At 38.8% G+C, this 24918-nt stretch overlaps 1 protein-coding gene across 1 annotated transcript in view; it reads left to right on the top strand.

Annotated features, from left to right (window-relative positions):
- LOC121919782 (WD repeat and coiled-coil-containing protein-like) overlaps positions 1–24650 on the top strand; it is a 30121-nt gene extending 5471 nt beyond the window's left edge. Inside the window, exons 2-3 of the mRNA XM_042446687.1 lie at positions 14377–14497; positions 24135–24650. Of these exons, the coding sequence (XP_042302621.1) occupies positions 14377–14497; positions 24135–24301 (288 nt within the window). The 3' untranslated portion in view covers positions 24302–24650. The remainder of the gene's footprint in view (positions 1–14376; positions 14498–24134) is intronic.
- Positions 24651–24918: the final 268 nt, after the last annotated feature.

The following is a 24918-nucleotide window of genomic DNA, read 5'->3' as shown; positions in this document are numbered from 1 at the left end:
ACACACACACACACACACACACACACACACACTTCATTGATTTTCTCCCATATCACATCATGCAGAATCCTTAGTAATGCTTTTGTAGTAATGTTATTCATAAATCGTAATCCCCATATATCACTGAATATAATGGCAAACATTCTGACATTAACAACTAGGGCCCCATTCACACTACAGGAATAAACCAATGTGGACATGGTTTGTTTCCATGAAGTTGACATTTACCCCGACTGCACTCAGTGCAGTTTGGGGGGGACCAAAAAGCTCACTTAAACCATTGTATTTGGCACCAGACCCCTTAGTGGTTATTTTTTTAAGCGCTGCAACGATCTGCATCTTATTGATTCGGATCGCATTGCATCATTCCCAGAAATGGAGGTGCCTCCATTTTAAATCAATATGGTGGCAAATGTGAACGGCAACAGGGTTAAAATGGCATGGAGATATTTGATCTTGGTAAATATAGTGGGAACACCGAACTGATTCTGAATCGGTTTTGAATCAGCACGGAGATGCAAATCCCTTCATTCAAAAAAGTAAGTGTGAATGACTCCTAGCAAAATTAAAATTGTATCTTTAAATCTGAAACAAAATACGCAGCCCTATTCTAGATTAGACTCTTTGTTTCTATACTGGCACACAGTGGCTGTCCAGGGATGTTTTTTGGAGATGCCAGAGATTTATTTACGTATCAGTTTACGTATCAGTTAAATAAATATCCAATTATATATCTCACACTTCTTCCAAAAATGGAACTAAAGTTGGCTCACAAACAAAATATAATTTAAAACAAAAAATAAGAGCATTTTTAATATAATTGGATTTCAAAATGTAACATAGAATACTTTCAAACACATCAATAAAGAAAAATTAAATACTCACATTGTAAAAAACAAAGAAAGAAACAAACCTTTGTCAGCAACAGTGAATTGCCAAAAGAATGGCTAAATAAAAGCATCTGCCTGATGCCAGAAGGACAACATGGTCAAGAGGTCAGCCTAGCTTGCCTTGGTAAGATTTTGCGATTGTGAGGGTGGTAAGACAGAGAAAAGACCCCTGACCCCAGCAGACTTATTTGGGAGAAAATGGTCCTCTAGATAGCTTGGACCCAATTCTTATAGGGCCGTGGTGGTGAACCTTTGGCATGTGTGACCTTTCTAGCACACGAATCCACCACTAAAGGCATGATGCTGCCACAGCAAGTAGGGGCAGAGGGTAGGGAGCATGGTTTGCCTTGGGAGAACTGAGCCACAACAAGGAGGGTGATGTGTGGCCTTTCCGGAAGGCCCACATCTAGCTATGCTATAGAATTCTGGGAATTGTGATTCAGTGAGGTGTAATGAGTCCATCCATGGAGTTTTCTTGGCAAGGTTTCTTCAGATGAGGTTTGCCATTGCTCTCCTCTGAGGCTGAGAGAGTGTGACTTGCCCAAGATCCCCAGATGGATTTCATGACCAAACTGTGATTTGAGCCCTGGTCTCAAGAGTTGCATGCTCAAACTGCTGACTCTCTTTGTTCTTCTTATTGTTCTGTGCCTTCTGTGCTTTATTATGCTTGTTGTGTGCCTCCGAGTTGTTTCCAACTTATGGATTCAGAGCATCCTCCCTTCCAAGAAGCGGTTTCTGGTGATCCTAAGGTGAAACTATCATGGGGCAATCTTTATCGGAGGAGGATTTCCATTGCCATCTTCTGAAGCTGAGAGAGCGTGATTTGCGTGTATGGTGCCTTCAAGTTTTTCTGACTTATGGTGAGATTAAGATGAAACTATCTTGGAGTTTTCTTGGCAGGTTTCGTCAGAGGGGGGTTTGCTATTGCTAGCCTGAGGCTGAGAGAGTGTGCCTTGAGTTTCCCCCCCTGGAAATCAACCTGGCAGAAGTCCCATCCCAGAAGTCCCACTCACCCCCTCCCAGCACCAGGTAACACCCAGTGCAGGAACGCCACTGAGTTTGGGCACTCATTCTTTAAAAGATTCGCATCATGAGCACTTTAGGTTGATCTTGGAAACAGACTGGTAAAACTGTTGTAAGAAGGAGGTTGTGGGCTGCAGCATTTTGGACCATGTGAAATTTGTCACTTTTGAAAGGCAGCCTGGCATGGAATATAGTTTGTTTGTTTGATTGTTATTTTACAGTTATCTAGATGGGTTATAATAAAACATATATCACTGAGGCCAGACCTGACATCTCAAAAAATGGGTACAGTTGGAACACTAGCTTCAACTGTGTGGATTCATTCCTGGCTACCAATGAAACACGAACATCTAGGTTCAGGGATGATTTCAAGACTACACTTCTGTCTTATGTGGAGTAAGCTGACATCAGATACTATGTTAGAACTCAAAACACGTGTTTGGATTTAGGTGGAAAGGAGACATTGAGATGGGTATCAATCATCCTGATCACACCAAATCCTAAAAATCCAGAAACTTCCCAGTAATTCCATGTGTATATTGAATAGCTTAGGGGAATTCAGACCAATGACCATGGCATTACACAGGAGTGTCCTATCCAATACCACTTTCTAGATTCATCTTTCAAGCATGGACAGGAGCAATTGTAAGACAATGTCTTGAAGACCAGTCCTAAAGAAATATCTCATAGGAATACAATGGTTGTGTCATGAAAAGCCGCTAAGAGGTCCTGCAGAAGTAATAGGAAATATCTTTCCACTATCTATTTCTTGATGTATATCATTCTCCCAATATGACCAAAGTTGTCTCTGTATCATAACCAAGTCTGAAGCCAAACTAAAATGGATCTAGAGAAGCATTCCCATCTAGGAACTCTTGAAACTGAGACACCACCACAGCTCCAACACCTTGCCCAAGAACTGACAATGGGGACTAGAAAATATGGCCACTATTCTGCATCTTTTAGGCACAGCGAAATCCAACCCTGCTACAATGCTTCCATCACTTCCTTTACTCATTTGACTAGTCTCCCCTGTCACTTTTATGAACCAGGATGGTCAACGATCCAGCACACGTGGTACTTCTTGCCTTCCAAGGACTGCATACACAATACAAATTGAAAAGTATAATTTCTCCCTAACCAGTTCACTGAGCCTATATCAACTACAATGTTCAAGTCAATTTTGTATGCCATGCAAGATCTGGCCAATTTTATTAGCCATGTGTCATGCAAGTTGCCCATATTTTGTCGGACTCCTGAATTTTTCCATCAATGGCATTCTATCTGCTCATTCCACAATTGCCAGATTCATAGAAAACCTGCCGCATGAGAAGCATGTACTCTATCACCAAATTGTGACCATCCCCAAAATTAATATATAATCAAAACGAAACAATCAATGCAGTGTAGACAGTATTATGAGAAAAAGTACACAGGATCAAGACAAAAAGCAAAAAGAAATACTGAGGAGATAAATACATTCAATATACTAACTAGAATCTTTAGTTCCATAACTATAAAATGATAATTTGTTCCCAGCATCAAAAGCAGATTAAAGTGAATAGGGAGGTAAGTTCAATAAAGCAAGATAGATGTAAGCAATAAAGTCAGGAAAGACAGAGAAAAATGTAGAGTCAAAAGAAATAGGATAGAGGGCAGAGAGAAGAATGAAATTGAAAAAAAGTCAGTTGACTGGCCCAAGAAGGAGGTGAACATTATAGTTCACAGGGGGTCATCTTTAATAAACCCACAAACCATTTTTATAATCAGGAAAACAATTTTGAACTGGATTGAAAACATAAAAGAAGTCGTGAAAACTGATGAAAGATATAGGTGATATGGTTTTCTTTTACAGTGTGATAAAACAGTCAAATTGTTTTGAAAGCCAAGATTTAGGAAGACTGTTAAGAAGAGGAAATGCAGTAGTCAAAACAGGAGGCGATTAATGCATGGATGAGTTAAAGCTCCAAAAGGACAGGGCAAAGATAGGATATATAGTGATGCTGCTCTGACAAGACTCAATAGAAATGAACAATTATGAATGTTTTTAAACATGTTGTTAGCTCCCTTGAGCCCCACTACTGGGGGAAAGGAGGGATATAAATGGATGATGATGATGATGATGATGATACAGAAAACAGCAGTGGATTTAGAAATATATGTTATACAGAATATTTCTTACCCACAGGTTTTCCAGAAAGGCAGGTGCTGCACCTATACTGTATAGGAAGGCAATATCTGTGAGTATTCCTTGCCTCTGAATACCCTAAGAAATTCACAAGGTCAATTGAAAAACGTGACTTGAAGGCACATATATGCACACACACACAAACACACATACACACACAGAGGTAGGGATTTGATGTGGAATTCTGTGAGGTCCTCTACAACATCCACATGACACCCTTGGTTTTCCAAATTCACATATCTTCTCCCATGGTCTTTTCATCTAGGGAAAAAAAATCAAAAATAAAATTCAGCTTGAGATGTTTTAGTGCCTTCCTGTTTGTTTCTGTACCCTGATGTCTTTCACCATAAGAGCGGGGAGTGCTTGTGTGAAACATTGCAATGCTGTCTCCTTCCTCTCATGAAGGCTGCTTTTCATCTGTCGCTTATGTGCCAGTTACCATTTCTTTTTATAGTGGTCAGAGCTGTCAAAGAATCATCACTAGGTAAATATGATTTTTTAAATAAACAATCAGCATGCATTTTAAGGCCTTGGAATACAGAGAATTGGATAAACTAAATGCCAGGATGGAAGAGTGGCATTATAGCATAGCACCACCACTTTGCCATTCCACCCATCTTTCTCTCCTTCTCTTTCTCTCTCTCTCTCTCACACACACACACACACACACACACAGAAGGCATTGCAGGTGACTCTGTACATGAATGTCCTACATTTGTGTCAGATTTCACATCTATAGGTATGATATTTCAATTGCAAATAGTCCCTATGTGACCTCTAGGGATCCATAAAAATTTCTGGGGACTATGATCACTAGTGAACCTTCCCTGAAAATGAGAAAGGAGGACTTTCAGTTTCCCTTTTGAACCAAGTGAAGACACACGGTGCCATGGTTAGCCAACCAAGCAATTTCTCCAAACTAGTTGGGAGATTATGAGTACAGCTCGTCTGCATCATATGCGGGTGCACCACATGCAGCTTTCAGCTTATGCTGAAAGCGGCGCACCAGTAGTTGCAATGGCATGTGCACCCATGGTATGCACGCTGCAGTGTTCTACATGCACGAGCCCCATTATTTTTGATGGGGCTTGAGCATTCACAGTATTTTCCTTATGCAGGAGGGTCCAGAACGGATCCCCTGCATGAGGGAAGGGCCCACTGTACTTCTGGTTTGGTGTGTGCAGCAGATATGTCACTAAGGGGTTGTGGAGGATGCAGAGTACACCAGATGACACTTCAGAAGGGGGTGTCACCCAGTGCACTGGTGAGAAAGGGTGCCTTCCATGTCTGGTGCCTCTGCTGGCTGGGCAGGAACATGAGTCGCTTCCCTTTCCTGCCCACCCAGCAGCTCTGGCGGACCTGGAAAAGGCTGTTGAAGAGAGAGGGGGTATTAAAAATAATGTGCACCGGGTGTCAAATATACTGTCAACCCTTGATATCAACAGATTCAACCATCCATGGCTTGAAAATATTTAAAAGAAATATAATTTCCAAAAAGCAAACTTTGATTTTGCCATTTTATATAAGAGCCACCATTTTACTATGCCATTGTATTCAATGGGACTTGAGCATCCACAGATTTTGGATCCTGGAACCAAACCCCAGTGGATACCAATAGCTCACTGTACTAGGTGTCACTGTGGTACAGGAAAGAAAAATTGCCCCATAACCTGTTTCAAGTATGGATGCTAGCATGCTCCTGCAGGCCCTTCCATGGAAAACAGCCATTAACCTCTATATTAGATCTCATTTGGTTATGGGTGTTGCTACACAGCATGGTATACAAGTTTGATCTCTGTCACTTTCTTCAGCCATTCTGGCTTGAAGGCCTTTCTTACTAATTCAGTGATGCTCATAAAAGTTCTTCTGTGGTTAATAACCTGATTAATAATTCAAGCATGTTGTCTCTTCAGGGGGTGTTAGCATTCATTTGGTAAATATCTTTTGTTACTATGATTTATGGATATGACTTAATAGTTTGCATTTGGAAACAGGAGAGAGATAGGGAGAAGGAGCATCTTGCCCTTGAAACCAAAACGATATAAAGGAGCAGGAGAGGTCATTTTTTGAAATTGACAGATCTGGCTTAGAATGGTCAGAATTGTCTGAAGATTTTAGGGTGGTGTGTTACCTTGAAAAGAGGTTTTCCTTAATCTGAAGTAATACAGAGATGTTTCTTTACAGAAAATGGAGGGATAATATATGTAGTCAATATAGGGTCTCCTCAAGACAGTACAGGATAAAATAGAAGTCAGCTACATCATAGTCATTGTAACATCTTTCTCTTGTTTTTCAAAATGTTATGTCGAAATAGAAATATGTTAAGAACAAAAATAAATTGGGTAGAATCCAGTTGGTGTAATAATACAAACAAGTGAAGACCGTGGTACTACCTGAATTAAAATAAGGCAGGCAGGCCGTTGCAAGAACGTCCGGTGTAACCATGTGGCTAAAGGAAATGGTGTGAGGTGGTGTTGATGGAAGTATGTTATTTGCAAAATATGTAATGAGCTATCATTCAATTTCAAGAGGTTTGCTGTTCATTTTTCAGCTTCTAAAAATGTTTAAAAGTGACACCCCTATAAATAAAGAATTATTACAGGGAGGGGGGGCAGCATAGCTAAAATAGGAGCCAAATTTACAAGTGAAGCTGGGTGGTGATCAAGAGAAGCAGGGCTAGCCAAAGCCTTTATTTATTTATGTATTTATTTATTTAATACATATATTAAAGATAGCTTATAACTGGAAGATAAAATCCCCTCGAATGCCCCAGAAAGCATTCTTATTCCCCTAAAAGAAACAGAAAAGAGTAATGAGAAAGTAAGAGGAAGAACTATTATCAATTGTTACTTTAGCTGCAAAAGGAATATTATGCCCTGTAATGTAGCCAGCAATGGCCGGCTTGTAACACTACATTACTTCCAAGCTCTGATTCTATCAGCTGTGATAGTATTGTATTTTACAAAAGGAGCAGCATCATTACAATGAATATGAGATGTGAGATAAGCTAATAAAAGATGCAGCCCATATTTACAAGGGAGTCAGCTGAGCACAATGCAACTAACCTCTGAGTAAACATGTACAGGATTGCATTGTAAATGTTAGCTCCTCACTTTCTCGTTTCTAACTGGCACAATGAATAATTCCTAGGACAATTTAAGTGTACTGACACTTCTTTATATTTAAAGACAGTCGGAGTGATATGGGTGGGGTAAAGTGGGAAACAACAATACAAGGGCAGTAAAGATGATGGTAAAATGGATAGACTGATTCAAAACAAAAATAAATATTACTAGTTTATTTCAAAGTAAATATTGATTGCTTGTTAGAAAAGAAAATATTCAGAAATTATACACTGACAGAACTATACTATAGACGCGTTGTTGTTGTTGTTGTTGTGTGCCTTCAAGTAGTTTTCAACTTATGGCAGCCCTATAGCAAATCTATCTTTTTTCCTTTTCTTTTTCTTTCATTTTTTTTGGCAAGATTTTGTTCAGAAGGGGTTTGCTCTTGCCTTCTTCTATGGCTGAGAGAGTGTGACTTGCCCAAGGTCACCCAGTAGGTTTTCCATGGTCAAGCAGGAATTCAAGCCCTGGGGCCTAGTCCAACACTCAAACCACTACCCCACTCTGTCTCTTGTATACTTACTCAGAGTAAGTATAGAATATAAGTTCAATGTTCAACCGAGCTTACTCCTATGTAAGTTGTTCTAGGATTGCAGCCTCAGAAATAGTTTGTGGGTTAATTTTGGTAATATTGAGATATCATGTCCTTTCCTTGGCCATTCTTTAGATTGGTGATTTCTTGCTCTTTCAGTCATTTATTAACTCCATTCTGCTGGCCGCAATGGTCAGTTATCTGCCATTTCTCTCAGAACCAGCTAGAGTCATCTTAATAAGAAGGGAGATCAATACCTTTCTTTGTCCATAATTGCTTTTGCTGAGTATAACAAGAGTATTGGTTCTAAAATAGATGGCAGATCTTATATTGACTGTGATTGTGTCACAATAATCAATCCATGGATGAATGGTTAAGCAAGTGGTTAAGGGACGGAGGCATTAAAAAGTGTTTTTCCTTTTTTGTAGAGAGCTGTTAGCTATTTGTTTTGTTCTGTAGATATAATACAAATCACATTGTTATTTTAATTTTTTGAAATTTAAAATGTATTGGTATAAAAGTCAAAGGGGTTTCCTGGTGATATGAGGTTCACACATGCTTTGCTACCTTGAGGTTTCAGTCTAAGATGCTCTCTGATCCAATTAGCCAATCCTTTTTTATTGAGGATTTCTTACAATTGCTTTGCTTTAGGAATCTTTTAAAAATATGTTAAAGCTACGTATTAACCATCTATAAAAATATTATACTATTCACTGATTTCTCCAGTTCACAAACACATTCTCAACACCTAACTCAAAAATTGTTTCTCTGTATTTAGTGAGGCTTGCTCTCAGGAAGATATCTAATCTTTTATGGTACAAAGACAGCAGCTTTATGAACATTTATATTCATTATTCTTTTTCTGTGAGCTACATGATATAGTTCAAAGTCCAGTAGATTGTCAGATACTCAATATCTCATGTGAAAATGCCACTGCATAATGCCCTGGGTTATTCCCCTTCTGTGAAATGCTCACTCTCTGCCTTTAGAAAAATGAGCATTTGTGCTCAGCTAATGGTTATTACCTGTCACATTCTCTCAACAAAAGAAGGACTGTCAGCTTTTCATAATAGTGTTCACCTCCCATTTCCTCTCTGTGTTGATTCACTCAGGGCATATATTGTGTGCTTACAGCTTCAGCCTATGCCATTAGGAAATGATTAGAATTTTGTTTGTTCATAGAAGCAAGACATTATCCTTGCTTTCAAACATTAGTTGAGGTGGTAAACCTCAACCTGCCAGGGTCTGCCAGGGTTTATATACCACAAAGATCCTGTCTGATCTTGGAAGCTAAGCAAGGTCAGCTCTGGTTTGTACATTGATGGGAGACTGCCAAAGGATACCAGGGGCTGTAGGTTGTATAGCAGGGCAAGGAACTGGCAAAACCACCTCTAAGTAGTCCTGGCCTAAGAAAACCCTGTAAAATTCATATTGCCAGATTGACAGGCACTTATACATACACACCTCAGTCTGTAGATAAGGGTCATATGATGGAATGGTTTGGCAGGGTGGGGGATTTCTACATATAGGCAACAAGCACATAAAGGCATAGGAGAGACTTTTGGACATTGAATTTCTATTATCAGGACATTAGAACGGAGCATTAAAACACAGGATCCCCCCCTCTCCCACTTCATCTGATGGGGTATATACCAGACAGAGATTCATTAATTTTTTTCTGTTGTTAGGAACTGAACCATTGTGAGTAGAAACCTCAAATTGTTGCTTTAGACTGAAAGAAAAGTGAACTGTGATGTCGACAAGGATTTTCATGCTTTATAGCACACTGATGCAGCAAAACTGCCTGAGAGAGCAAGTCAGGATGAGCAGAAACCAGCATCAGAGCACTAAAGGAGATTAGGAGACCTTAATTTGTGCTGAAGGTTAATTAAGATGTGGAGCAGACTACTAAAAACAGAAACAGACAATGCAGCTGTGCGTCTCTTGGTAGAAAAACTATAGCTACAAAATGTGTCAAATTTCAAAGAATAAAAATTACAGAAGATGAAAAAAAAAAGATCCAGATTGTTTTTATGGCTTTTTTTTTTTTTTTTGGTTGTTCAATTGTTATGACACTGTACTTTGCTTCTCATTTAACATGAGGAAGATTAAATAGGATGCTAACATGATTTAAAGATGGTGCTGAACTGAGAAGTCTTCCAAATACTTGAGGTATAAGATGCGGCTGGAACTATATAGAAGTAAGGAAATTAGCTTCAAACAGTTTGAGTTTCAGCTTGTTTAATGACAATAATAAACTCCTAGACAGTTCAACCGGGACTCGCCATCTTGTATTTAGGACAGCAGCCAAAATGATGAAACAAACCGTGAAAGGCAGGGAATGTAAACTATGAGCTGAAGTCAACTCAAAGGCAGCTAACAACAACCAACTTATGTCCAGCTCTGATTCCTTTGGAATAAAGAGAGAAAATAAACCCAGCATCTTAAAGATAGAATGGAGATGAACTCTTCTTGGGTAGTCTATGTCCCCCTTTTCTTTCTCCAGGGATGTAAGGTATGTGTTTGTCTCAGCTGGTCAGCCTTCTCCACTATCAGTTTCCTAAGCCTTTTCTTCTTTCTTTCCTCCCCTTCTCTAAATTACTAACTCCACTATTGCCCTGTTAGTCACAATGCCTACCTCCCTTTTTTTCTCTCTGTCCTATTAATATAGCACATTCTTAAAAACCCATTTTCATACACATCTCCCAATGATAGAGATGACCTGAAAGCACACCACAACAACTTTAAAAGTTCAGTTTCCCACTTACGGTGACCCTATGGTGAGCCTATCATGGGGTTTTCTGGCAATATTTGTTCGGAGGACTTTTGCCATTACCATCCCCTGAGGCTGACTTGCCCAAGGCAGTGGGTTTCATGGCTGAGTGGAGAATTGAACCCTGGTCTCCAGAGTCTCAGCCCAATATTCAGACCACTACACTGTGCTGGCTGTCTTAGATTTAATATGTGACCCCCAAATGGCTTGTTTCTACCATCGGACACATTTTGCAAAATATTGTGAAAGCACACTCCCCCCCCCCAGAAGCCCAGTTGCTTAACTTTTAGGCAGCTAATTGGATTTTTAACAGAAGCTCCTCAAAGGCTGTTTCAGGTGAGCATGAGCAGATGTGGTCTGTTCTTGGCCACTACCCTGCTTTCCATTCGTATGAAATACATGGTAGAAGGAGTAGAAAGCTTGAAATGCAAATTGTCCTCTTCTAATTTATAGGAAGCTCCAGACACAGTGAAACCTGCTTCAGCCTTAGATGTTATTAAAACATCAAGTAAAGTAATTGTCAGACTAGGATTTCTTGTAGGAATCATTTTAGATAGTGTGTGCTCTATACATGCTGGAGAAATATACAAAGGCATCAATAACTAAAACACAACTACCTACTTTTCAAGAGTATCCTGTTTTCTCTTTATGTTTCTTTGTTCTTTACTCTCCCTAACTTTCATTCTCCAAAGAAAGCTACAGTTCCAAGCCATACCACAGATCCATAGAATAATCATGCTTTGCAACCAAATTGTTGCTGTTACATGTCATCGAGCTTTGCCCTATGGTGACCTTATGAATCAGGGGTGAAACAGACAGGCCAAATAAAGTGGTTTCAAACCACTTTAAAGATGAGGCCTTTAGATGACGCACACCTCCAAAGCAGACAGAAACTGGAAGCCACATCATGAGGCTAAAAACTAGAGCAAAAAGAACACAGGACATTCTGACTTAATCTGGAAAATTCATACCTTCGACCCTGCACATAAACACCCCAAGTAGTTCTGAAGGAGCAATTCATCCTAACCCTAAAGATGTATATGAATGCATGGTACAGGTGCACATTTAAAAAGGATGGAGCTGGCATAACAGTTGGTAATGCAATGCAGAAAAGTGAAACTGTGACACCTCCAATGGATATGAGTACAACATAAACAAACCAGACAGTCCAAGAGCGGAATGGAATGAAGGAGGTATGTGTGTGTGTGTGTATGGTGTCTCCATCATTGTGCTTTGCCAGTGTTTTACTGGTCACGCCGATGCTTCAATGCCCTGTACCTGTGAAGGATTGTAGATGCAACTGTGTAGATGATCAGAGGGGTGGCCATCCAATGAGATGGCACCTAGATGTCAAGCAGTCACCAGCAGTGTGTTTGTGTGATGATGCGCATGGATAGAAAGGAGGTGACAAAAAAAGTACACAACTGTGTTGTTGGGCCATGTGCATTCAGGCCACCTTGGGAGTGGCTGGTATAGACAGTGGAGGTTCAACCCACTTCCGGAAAATGCAGGTTCCAGCCGTTTTTTGCTACCTGTCTGTTCCACGCTCCAGAGAGGTCCAAGAGCCCAGGTCAGCCATTGCCAACTGAGAGCTATGGTTTTCTTGGATGAATTAATTAATCAGTAATGCAGTCCTTTTTCCAACTGCCTCTCATTTTTCTCAACATCATTGTCTTTTCTTTCCCAGCGAGTCATGTTGTTTCCAAAGTACGATAGGCTGTTTAGTGATTTGGGGTTTTAGGGAGAATTCCAGCTCAATTCACACTTAACCCCATTTATTTGTTGTTTTGACTGTTCATTGTATTTGTAGAACTCTTATCCATCAACATATTTTAAGTGAGTTGATTAATTCATTATCCAGCCTTCACAGCAAATTCTTACTTTGGTATTTAATGACATATCTTTACACTTAAGGATTTTATAAAGTTCTTTCATGGCTTCCTTTCCAAGTCTTAGCCTTTTTTTGATTTCTTGACTAGTGTCCATTTTGATTAATGACTGAGCAGATATATAGAAATTTTAAAAGCTAATTTTATGTATTTATCATCTACTTTTTATGTGAATAATCTGTGGTCATAATTTTTGTTTTCTTAGTATTTAACTGTAACTATGTTTTTGCACTTTCTGCTTAACTTTCATCAGTACTTATTTCAAGTCTGCCATTTTCTGCTAGTAATATGATGTCACTGCATACCTTAAATTGTTCGTGGTCCTTCCCTGAATTTTCATACTACTTTCCTTTGAATCTAATCCCACTTTCTGTGTATGTTTGACATATCAGTTAAACTGACAGGGTAATAAAAAGCAGCCTTGTCTGACCCCTTAACAGCTGGACACCATTCCATCCAAAATATTGATTGCTATTAGTCATGAGCCATTTCAAAGAAAACCATTCTGTTTCTCCATATTTTGCCCTGACAGTGGACTCTTGCCAGAAAAAGGATGTAACAATAGTTGCATAGCAATTGGAGAATATTGTCCTGAAACACATTGCTCAGGGATTGGAAGAATGTCATCCCTAGTAACAAGACATTAGTTTTCCTGCATACTGTGTGAAGCTCCAAGGATTTTCTGAGCAAAGTAAGGCTAAGTTGTATGTGTGTATAGGGAAATGTCCAATTCTCTTACTCCTTATTTACAAGTCAGCAATCAAAGCTGCTGCCCCCTTCTTTTCTGATTTTTTTTTTCCAGTGATGCCTATGTTCCTGGCACCTATACTGGGACATTCAGTAAATAATACCTTGCAACATCCAACTTTCAAGCAAAAACTGTTTTTCTATTTTTTTAAGGACCCTGAACTTGCAGTGTGTTGCATTAGTGATGGTAATGCTACCATCCACTACAGGTTTACTCAATATTTTCACATTTTATGATACAGTAACCCAGGGATCTGTCATCTTTTTTTTTTTTTAGTCAATGGGGGCATCGGAAAATTTGAAAAGATGTGAGCACAACCAGAAATTGACTATCACAAATTAAATTCTTCAATGGCGAACACAGTGCCACATACAGTGTTTGGATCCATTCTGTCCAGTGCACTTTGTACATAATGTACACATGTTCAAAAGTTAGGTTTGTAAAGTTGTAAATATATAAGTATAGGCAGGAATCTTGAGAGCAGCATTGGATTCTGCAGGACTGCTGCTTTATTTCTGTCTACTGTTCTGCCTCCTGCTACTTGGACTCCCCTGCACCACTTCTGTACAAGTGGCCCATGTTAGTCTCATACTCCCAGCCTTTATATGTACTTTCTCAATGTCACTTGAATCAGAATTCTGAGATGACATAGGCTACATCTTCACTGCAGAATCAATACAGTTTGCTACCACTTTAACTGTCATGGCTCAATGCCATGGAATTCTGGGGTTTGTGTTTTTATGAGATATTTAGCCTTCTCTCTGAGAGACCTTTGGTGCCACAACAAACTACAAGCCCCAGGATTCCATAGGATAGAGCCATGACAGTTAAAACAGTGTGAAACTGCATTAATTCTGCAGTGTGGCAGCACTCTTGTACTCCAGTACTCAGACTGCAATTCTATGCCCACTTACCTAGGAATACTCCTTGTGAAAGGGACTTCTTTCTGAGTAGGGACATACTGTCAGAGACTCACAGTTTCCTTTCCTTTTAGCAACCAATCTTGCCTGCTGTGGGCCTTTTGATAACAAGAAAATTAAATGTTTTATGCGCTTTATCCCACAAAAACATTTTTGTGCATGTAAAAACAGAGGGAGAAGAAGCAATGAAAAACTGGGAGTGATTGATCTGTACAGATAGTTACTAATGTAGAAGAGTGGTCACCACTATTCTAAGAAGCATTTTCCTGTTTCTTTATGTTCCCAAAGAAGCATTTTTCGAATGGAGCTATAGCTGAAGAGACCAAAACTGTCCTCCTGTGTGACGGCAAGGTTCATCTGAGTTTAGTCCAGCAGCTGTTTGATCTGCCTATTGTTGAAATGAAATATGGTAAGTTCCCTTTATTACTTTATTACTCGTTCCCTTTCTTAAATGCAAGATTTATTTTACTAAGCAGGGTCTTTTTGGAATTATCAAGTATACCATGAAAAGTTATTTACATGTATACTTTCTAGTGTGACTTAAATTCATCTGATCTCCATCCCTTACCCCTTTGCTTTAGCTTGGTCTGACAAGCTGAGCTTGTTCTGTCAAGCTTAGTCTGAGTTCATAATTTTGCCTCATGACTAGCTGATGCCGATCAAACCCTCTCATCTATTTGACCCACAAGTACCATGGCCCTACCTACAGCTGCCCCATACCCTGTTTGTGGGTATGCTGTGATTTAGAAAAGGGATGGACAACTCTTCCAAACTCCCCCCACCCACACTGTTTATGCCCAATATCCAGAATGTGGATATAAATTAATAAGCACCCTAGATCAAATCAGTGGATGATCGTGTTGGCAGAGAAGTTGCTGTTATTGCTCTTAAAAATGACTGCTTATATAAAAGTCGTCAAGTCCTTTCACATGGCACAGTTATATTGCTATTATTCCACTTAGGACTTTATCACACCAGCCTGCTGTCTCGCCACAATTGTGCTGGTTTAAGAATGTAAGCATACTGGTTTGTCATCATTTCTTACCACACTTCCCCCTCAGATAGTGCTTTGGCGATTCATGGTTGTGTGATCTGTTTTCTGCACTGCCAAACACTGTGTTCTGGAAAGACGTGAGTTGGGGAGGCGGACAAGCAATCACAGCTGCCAACTGCCACCTAAAGCTGGTTGCTGAGTGAGTATGCACACAGCAGCTAGCTTCATGAAGGTGTTGGTTGCAGCGATTATTATAATAGGGAGGCGGAGAGGAGCAGAATCACAGCCGCTCACACCAATTGACTTCCTGAGAAGTGGAACTGCAGCAGAAGGGACCTATCGCATGAAAGCAGCAGTGGAATATTAGCGAGATTGAGAGCCTATTGAAAGGTTTTGCCTGTCAATGAAAAGATGTAGTAATTAATGGAATGCAAGGCAGCAGCAGGATGGACACAGCATTGTGTGATAAGTACCAGCCAAATACACTTTTATTATCTTAAAATTCTGCTTTTCTAGCCCCCTGTGATACAGTCTTTAAACTACTATGGTTACTTCCTGTGGGATCATGGCATTTGTAATTTTGTCGGAGGCCCCAGAGGAGCTCTCAGGTTGTGGATTCTAAACATGCCTCTGTGAACTTCTAGTCAAAGAATTCCACAATTCTGCAGTTAACTTGGAATCATAACATTATTATCGTGCAATTTGACAGGCCCTTAATCTTTATCAGGCTTGCATAAAAGCAATCTGCTTCCTGCCACTTCTGATGAAATTGAAAAACTGGAGAACACAAATAAAAGATTTCCTGCTATGTTTTCTGGCAATGTCATTCCTTTCTGATTCATACAAAACTATCAAGACATAGCAAGTCTTTCAAATGGTTATACTTCCAATGCTTTGGATTAGTTTAATCTATACTGAGAACAGAAGGAGCTCACCAATGTAATCTTTCAAATTCCTGTCTTTACCTGCCACCTTTGATTTACTTGTGAAAGGGGAAGCAATCAGAAAAGGCAATATCTTCCTTTCACATGGACCCCTACTTCATGTCTATACGTATACCATTATTATTTAATACCTTTAACAGAAAGTCAACCATTTTCTGCCCCATACTTTCCTGTGATGTCTTCACCATCATTCTGCGTGCGCACACACAATACACTAATGATAAATATGCCTTGGGAGATCTCGCTTCTATTTTACAGTTTACAGAATATGAAAATATGGAATATGCTAATCACTGTTGGCTAAGAAGATATGAAAACCTTACTATCTGTAGTTTGTTCATAACTCTCAACAACTGTATAATTTATTCATCCTTACATACCGTAATTAGCATGAGTGGCCTTGCTGTAGGGAGATAACCACAATAAATCATTTTTTAAAAAGAGTTTTGCATGCTGCAAGGGCTGAAGAAAGAAGGGAAGCATAACTAAATGGTGAAATGGAGGAAGATAACATCACCAATGCTGCTGCTTTCTACTATTTTCTAAAGGAGCTAAATAGAGGCCTCTGTCCTATATAGCCATAGTAGCGACACACTGCTTCTTAAGAGGTTTAAAACAAAATCAACTGCCTCACCAGCAGCAGCATCACCACTAGCAGCAGCATTAACAGAAGGAACAATAACAGCAATCAGAATATTATTTCAAAAACTGAACCATTTGTGAGGAAGGCGTCCTCATAGGTTACTACACTATTATCATGTGGCACATCAGCCATTAAAGGTCTGATTATCGAGGGTGCATCTACACTGTAGAAATAATGCAGTTTGACACCACTTTAACTGCTGTAGCGCCTACAGAATCCTGGGATTTGTAGTTTTCTGAGGCACCAGCACTTTGGCAGAGAAAGCTAAAAGTCTTGTAAAACTACAAACCAGAGAATGTAATTGGATAACACAGGGTGGAGCTGCATCACTTAAAATGTTGTCAAATTTCATTATTTCTAAACTGTACATATGCCCCCAGATTTGATGCATCATCTCATATTTCTGGATTTACTTACTGGGATAAGAACAGGATGTTCTAGAAATTCAGTAGAGTGCTCACTCTCAAGTATACAAATTGTTTTGCATATTGGGTCTCCACAAGTGGGTAACGTAAGAAAAAGTACTACATATTTGTTTTAATCAGATGGTAATCCACTTATCGCTAGCAGGCCAGGGGAAACCTCCAATATTCTTCTCATCAGGTCTTGGTAATAATAATAATAATAATAATAATAATAATAATAATAATAATAAATAATAATAATATTTCCCGCCTCTCCCAAGGATCGAAGGGGGATTACATCATTAAAATAATACAACACAATCCATATAGGCAATCTATAAAATACTAATACTGAATTACACATTCCTATTAGTTCCTTAAAATATACAATCATTAAATAGTTATACATTCACACAATTTTTATTTATTCCATTTCATTTTTGTATTTTTATTTTTATTTTTTACAGTCCCACTATTAAGCCCTCCTTCATTTAAAGTTGTTCTGATTCTGGATTTAATAGCTGTAAACCAAACAAGCCGAGGACTACTTGCTCTATACCAAAGCTTAATAGCTTATTCAAGAACTATAGGAACAGAAGGAGTTCCACTGAAGGTTTGCTCAGTGATCCTAAAGTATTTTCTAGAAATGTCTTTGCCTTTCAGAGAAAGGAGAGCTGGGGGCCTCCCATGGAATGGAGTTCCAGAGGGTGGGAACAGGCACCAAGAAGGCTCCCTCTCGTATCCCCACCAAGCAAGCCTGGGATGGTGGTGGGACTGAGAGAAAGCCTTCCCCTGAAGATTTTACTATTCTAGCAGGTTCATATGGAGAGATACGGCCTTTCAGATATAGAAACTGGGGGGTAAAAACGTCCCCCAGTGCATTCTCACGGGCGCAAGCACGGAGCGTGATGGGAACCCGATGGGGCCCAGAACGCTAATTTACTGCATGGTGGAATGCCGCCTCCAGGCGTTCCCATCGGGTTCCCAATGTGTTCCAAGAGATGTCATTTCTGGAGTCAGTTTCAAAGCGGTCCCAGAAATGGCGTCTCCTGGAACACATTGGGAACCCGATGGGAACGCTCAGCGGCAGTGTTCCGCTGTACAGTAAACTAGCGTTCTGGGCCCCATCGGGTTCCCATCACACTCCATGCTCACGCTCATGAGAACGCACTGGGGAACGTTTTTACCCCAGTGCGATAATCTTCATAGTGTTGTGTGCCTTCAAGTCACTTCTAACTTATGGTGACCCAAAAGTGATCCTATCATAGGGTTTTCTTGCCATGTTTCTTCAGAGGGGTTTGCCATGGCCATCCTGTGAAGCTGCATTCAGATAGTCTGGACGTAAGCCATATAGGACTTTATAGATCATGATCAGCACTTTTAATTGTGCCTGGAAATGAATCAGCAGCCAGTGAAACTATTTTAACAAGGGAGTTATATTCTCCTCCTTTCCAGCCAGCTGCTGGACAATAAGCTAACACAACTACTTAGAAATATGTAAATCAATAGAAAAATTTGAGGAAAGATTAGTTAAAAAATTTGAGGAAAGATTGGACAGTGAAAAAAGGGGATAAAAACCAAAATCAACTCATTTGAGATGTGATGTTGGAGAAGAGTGGTGAAGATACCTTGGAAGCCAAAAAGACGAACAGATGGGTCCTTGGATGGATCGTGCCTGAAATATCCCTAGAAGCCAAGTTGACTAAACTGAGGTTGTTGTACTTTGACCACATCATGAGAAGGCATAACTAATTAGAAAAGACAACAATGCCAGGAAAGCTAGAAGGTAGACGAAAGAGAGGAAGACCACACATCAGACGGTTGGACTCAATTAGGAAGACCATGGGCATGGGTCTGCAGGACTTGAGCAGAGCAGCGGAGGAAAGGGAGTATTGGAGATGTCTCATCCACAGGGTTGCCATGAGTCAAGGCCAACTTAAGGGAAACAAACAACAACAACAAATTGGCAATAGTTCTGACATAAACAATTAGCAAAATTAAAATTACACTTTTAAATTACAATAAGATATGCACAGCCAAAATGTATTTACATGCACATTGTTTCATGTGGTTAAGATGAAAATTTGGTAAGATGTGATGTTTTTAAGAAAATTTTGTAAGAATAATTTATAAATATTTTTTTCAATATTAAAATTTTAAAATGTAATTATCTGGGCCTTCTCCCCCCCCCCCTTAGAGTGTCATCTTGTGGGTCCCACAATTTTGGAAGTGTTTTTCATGTTTAAACTTTGAATAACATCCATTTACATATATGGTTAGCAGCTCAATTGTGCAAGTGTATATTTACGCATACCTGTATCCATATCCATACACATGCACGCACACAGAGTAGTTTATAGACTCCAAAGTCTATCCAGAATTAGAAAGAACGTATTAACTGGAAAAGATTAAAAGTTCATGGTTGGTAACAGCAATCTTCTTATGACGTGATAGACAACATGAAACAGCAAGGTAACATGTCACTGCTCAGTTAATAGATCTATCAAAAAGGAAGCTTTCTCTGCTTTCAAATATAAAGTTAAAGGAACAAGTTTGTTTTGTTTTAATTTTCTTGATAGTAATTGGAGAGCACCAATTCATTTTCCTCTTATTTGGTGCAATGTATCAATTTCTAAAAGAAGCCTGTTGTGAATATAGGCACACAGTAATAAACAGTTTCTGGTAGACAATTATTTTTTGGAGCTTTGATTTCTCTTTGTTTTAGATTCACATTTAAACTTAACTGTAGATTGGGAAGAGGTAAAAAAATGCATGATGCACAGTGTTGGAAGGTATTATGGTATTGTTAGGGTTGACTTATAATTCAATTAAATTATTGATTAAATTGATAAAGAAACTACTCTACATTTCTCCTAACAAAAAGAAATCTTTTCTGTAAGACTAAATTCAAAGGCTTAGATTTTGAGAGCTGTTTTGTTAATATCTAATACATTTGACTCCTCTCTCCACTTCACACCGATTGCGGAACCAATTGCATATCACAATTGCTTTTTAGGCTTCTTTTAATTTGAAAAGTACTTTGCCAAATTACAAATTGCTCAAGCATCAATAGGCCAAACAACATCTATAATTACATAGTTCTTCAGAAACTTGACATCTTCTAAATCTTCCATATCTTCTAAATATAAACTACCAAACAACATTATTTGAAGACCCCACAAAAAACTATTTACTTTATACAGCAAATTTCCATGTCATTTTACAATACTCTGTTTGAAAAATAACCATAATGTGACACAGGGAATTATTAATGAAGAGGCAGAAGAGGTCAGTGTGTTGATTTTGTAACCTCAACCAGTGTGTTTGAAACAGATTATACAGATTCTTGTGGTATGAGGACTGGTAAACAGATCTAGCTAAATGCATAGTTAAGTAGAAAACTAAAATGGAGCAAAATATGGAGCTCAATAACATCAATAACAGTGTCCATCTTCCATGAAGCCATGCACCCCTCACATCTGTACTTGAGGATTGAAGGGCTCTATGGGGCAAGTTGAATAGAAATTGCAGGAGGGAAGAAGAAGTCCTGCTATAACTTGAGTGAAAGCTCATTTTCATGATGTTTGATGTTGCCTTAATTTTTAGTATTAGGAAAAGTCAGTAGAAATTTATATTTACGATGAGACCTTTGTTCGGAATGAATAATCTTTCCCTGTGTAAGGCAATTCACATATGTAAACGATGTCTTTCACACACTGTGTGGTGTGAGAACCATGGGTATGGTTACAAGCATATTTGAGTGTAAACACAATTAATGCAACTCTGTCTCCACATGCTCATGCATTTATTTGCAGAGTCACATCTTTGTCAGATTTTTTTCATTGTCTTACACGTATATATGTTCCTGTATGAAAGTGGTTGGACATTTTTGCAGAAGAGCCATATCCATTTCAAGGCTGCTGAACTGTAATAGCAATAGCGGCAGCAACTACATCTCTATACCGATTATCAGTGCACTTAGGCACTCTCTAAGCAGTTTACAAAGCTGGTATTGAACTCACAACCTTGTGGTGAATTCTTCAGCCACTCAACTCAATAATGAGTGAGTGGCTGCAGTACAGGCATTTAATCACGCCACCACGGGGGCTTCATGTGTAGTTCCACATGTGGCAGCATGATGTGTCAGCACGCATATATGCATTTGGTTGTTCATGTGCACTTGGATAAATATGTGGTGTCTTGGTTTAATCGTGCCATATTGTCATTCAGCACAAGGATTGCATAAAACAACGTGTAACTCTGCATGCAGAGATTTATGACACACAGTCCCAGTGTAGTATCTTGGCCCTTGGTTACACTTAATGAAAAATAGATTGAAGCTAATGTCTTGAAACATATATAATATACATTGTGAATGTTTAGGGAATATCAGAACATGTTTTCACTTTCTTAGGACTTGTGGGAAAACACAAATTAATAAATAAAGTTCATTAATGCTAGAAACAAGTTCTAAATACTATACACAAGTTGAATATCCCTTTTCCAAATTTTGAAATCCAAAATACTCTAAAATCCAAAATTGTCCATATGAGTGGCTGAGATGGTGACATCTTTGACTTCTGATGGTATAAAGGACACAAATTTTGGTTCATGCACAAAATTATTTTTAAAATATAGTGTATAAAATTACCTTCAGGCTATGTGTACAAGGTGTATATGAAACATAAATGAATTCCATGTTTAGACCTGGGTCCCTTCTCTAAGATATCTCATTACGTATATGCAAAATATTCCAAAAACTGAAAAAATCCAAAAATCCTTAATACTTCTGGTCCCAAGAATTTAGCATAAGGGAGATTCAACCTGTATGATCATTTTAAATAGACCTTTTAGCTATGATAGTTTTGGTAAGCAAGATTTTCCTAATGATAAGATTAAAGCAGTTGCTGTCTTGAGAAAGCTCAAGCTGTAATAGCTGAAGTTGGAAATCTGCTTATGAGGGCCACTATTAACGTGTCTGTGAGTGGAAGATTAAAACCTACACATGCATATGTGCTACCTACAGGTGGCAAATAAGCTTTCACATTCACACTATATTGCCTAGCTGTAGCCTGATTCTGTTCGCACAAGGTTTGTACGTGAGAAAATATATTTCCATGCGCCAGCAATGATTTTGAGGGCTGAACATTGAGAAAATATAAACACTATACTGTGAATATACCAAACCAATTTCCCCGGAAGTAAAGCCACATTATTTGAAAGATATTGGGCTTCTCTTTCCACCAAGTAGAATAAAGCAGTTACTTTTTTTAAAAGATTTTTTAAAATCTCATTTTCATTGTCACAAAAAAGCAGCAAATTGTTATTTCATTTATTTTAATTGTGCTTTTATCGTGTTTTCACTTCTAAGAAGACCATATTACAGAATATTTTATTTCAAATTGTTAACTAAATTGTATTTCTTTGGCCTTGGATACTACGCACCATTGCCTTTTGGTGTAGAGGTGTTAGGCTACAGGGAGTGTACAACTTCTTTGTTGTCACAGCTCCACTATCTGCCAATCTGCTTCCAGTTTCAATTCAAAGTGCTTCTTATAACCAGAAAGTGCTGATATGACTGAGGTCCAGGCTATGAAGGATCACATCTTTGTGAGTCTGTTTGAGCTCTAAGATCTTCGGCAGAAGCTAGTGGCGTCACTAGGATTAGCATCATCCAGTAACTCATGGTGTTGCTCCCCCACATTGACCTCCTCTCATACCACACCACATACCTTGTAGAATCCTTAGTATTGTTTTTGTACTAACGTTACTCATAATGTTACTCATAAATCGTAATTCCTACAGATCACTGAATGTAATGGTAATAGTTGTGACATAAGCAACTCTCAAAATTAAAATTATATCTTTACATTACAATATCATATGCACAGCCGAAATGTATTTACCTGTACATAGTTTTGTGTGAGTAAAGTGAAAATTTGGTAAGATGTGATGTTTTCAAAGAACATTTTAAAAGAATAAAACACTACAATTTTAACATTTAAACTTTTATTTTTTTAAAAAAAATGAAAATGGGGCCTCACCTTTCTCTACCCACCGAGCCTTGCTCCACTCACACCATCTCTTCCACTGAGCTCCAGCATTTTAAAGGGATGCAGGCGAATGCCACAGCCTGTTTCCTACCAAAATGCAGATGTTTAGGGACCACTGGTGTCAACCTGCCTTACAGTGTCATTTGGTGTGGCCTGCATACCCCTAGTGACACCCCTGGTAGATGCTCTTCTCTCTTTCTCATCACCTTCTCGGGCTCCATTCAGTGGAACCATTGGAGGGGACCTTCCTGGTCGCTGCTCTCAGACTTTGCAACTTCCTTGATGGATAGACTAGGATGGTTCTCTCCTTGCATTCCTTTCTCTGGCCAGTAAAAACTTCCCTATACCATCATACTTTTGAGAACTGACTATGATTCACATTTAAAAGTGTGCTGTGCTGTTTTTTTGATTTTTTAATATTGTCTTTTAAATGAATTTTAAATTGTATTTAACACTATAGAGTCATCATCATCATTCTCATCATCATCATAATCATCATCATCCATATATACACACACACTTATGTCTTTGTATGGTTTTTAACTGTACTGTTTTTAATAATTTGGAAGCTACCTTGAATCCCTGTATTTGATGTCTCCCTTTATCCTTTTTGATCTCTTCCTATCTTATATTTTTGAACTGGTCAGGGATGAAATTGAATTTAGAAGATCTTTCTGTTCCTTGCAGCAAACTCCTTACTGTTCCTTACAAACTGGGTTAATAAACTATACATATTCAGTACAGTACTCTTGTTGGAAAATTGGCAATGAATACAAATTAATATGAAAATCTTTAGTTCCTCCTTGAAAAATCTAGAAATGAGTTAAAATCAACATTCTTCAGCACTGTTAAGCAATTAAGTGATGCTGCAGTAAGAACCTGATGTAAAAAAACCCCACGCAGTATTATTGTCTTGTGTTGCCCACTTAACACAGCTGATTACATTACTAATTTAGTAATGCTTATCACACAATTATATTTTGATGTCTTGTTTCCTTTCTCCTCTAGGTTCTTCTTGGATTGTTCTTGCTGCAGATGGTGAAGGTTTTATTCCGCTAACATTCAAAGCAAAGCAGGAGATAATCATAAGGGAAGGAAGGGATACTTTGGAAGCCTGTACAAGTCGTTCCTTCAAAAGAAAAAATTCTTCACAACCACCAAGTAGTGTAACATAAAAAAAACTTGTTTATAATATATAAACTGCATGGGTAGAAAGCTATCAGGAGGACATTCCATTGCATTTTTACTTGTAACTCATGTGGTTTGTATTCCACAATAGCTAGCCTTCACACACAGCCATTTTTCCACAAGATCGGATTCAGTACCTGTATGTCATATGTTCAATGAAAGTCTGATGGACTGATAAACATATGTTAATTATTGTGGGAATGAGATAAACATACATTGTTTCAAATCTATATAATACCAACATAATATAGCATCATTGTTTAGTCTGTTTCTATTCACCTTGTGGCACAACCCCTCCCTAGATGACACCATATAAAAAACACATTGAACACAAGAAAGAGGAACACAACTATATTGGTGGTTTGGATCCGAATTTTCTGTTGACAGAACTCCATTCACAGCATACTCCTGCCGGCAGAAATGAAAGAGGCAGGACAGAGCGCAGTTTTAATTTAGTCCTCTTTCTACCCAAAAATCTTCCCTGGTGAATTGTGGCTTGTGAGACCTTCGGGAACAGAATGGCAGATGGCCTTGCAGCCTGTCAGGGAAAGTGTTAAAAATGTCCCTCATTCCACCAGTGGAAGTGTCCACTGGAAGAAAGTCC

The sequence above is a fragment of the Sceloporus undulatus genome, chromosome 1, assembly GCF_019175285.1.
Source record: "Sceloporus undulatus isolate JIND9_A2432 ecotype Alabama chromosome 1, SceUnd_v1.1, whole genome shotgun sequence".
NCBI lineage: Eukaryota > Metazoa > Chordata > Lepidosauria > Squamata > Phrynosomatidae > Sceloporus > Sceloporus undulatus.
The sequence above is the reverse complement of the archived record's forward strand: the minus strand, read 5'-3'. Positions and strand labels throughout refer to the sequence as shown.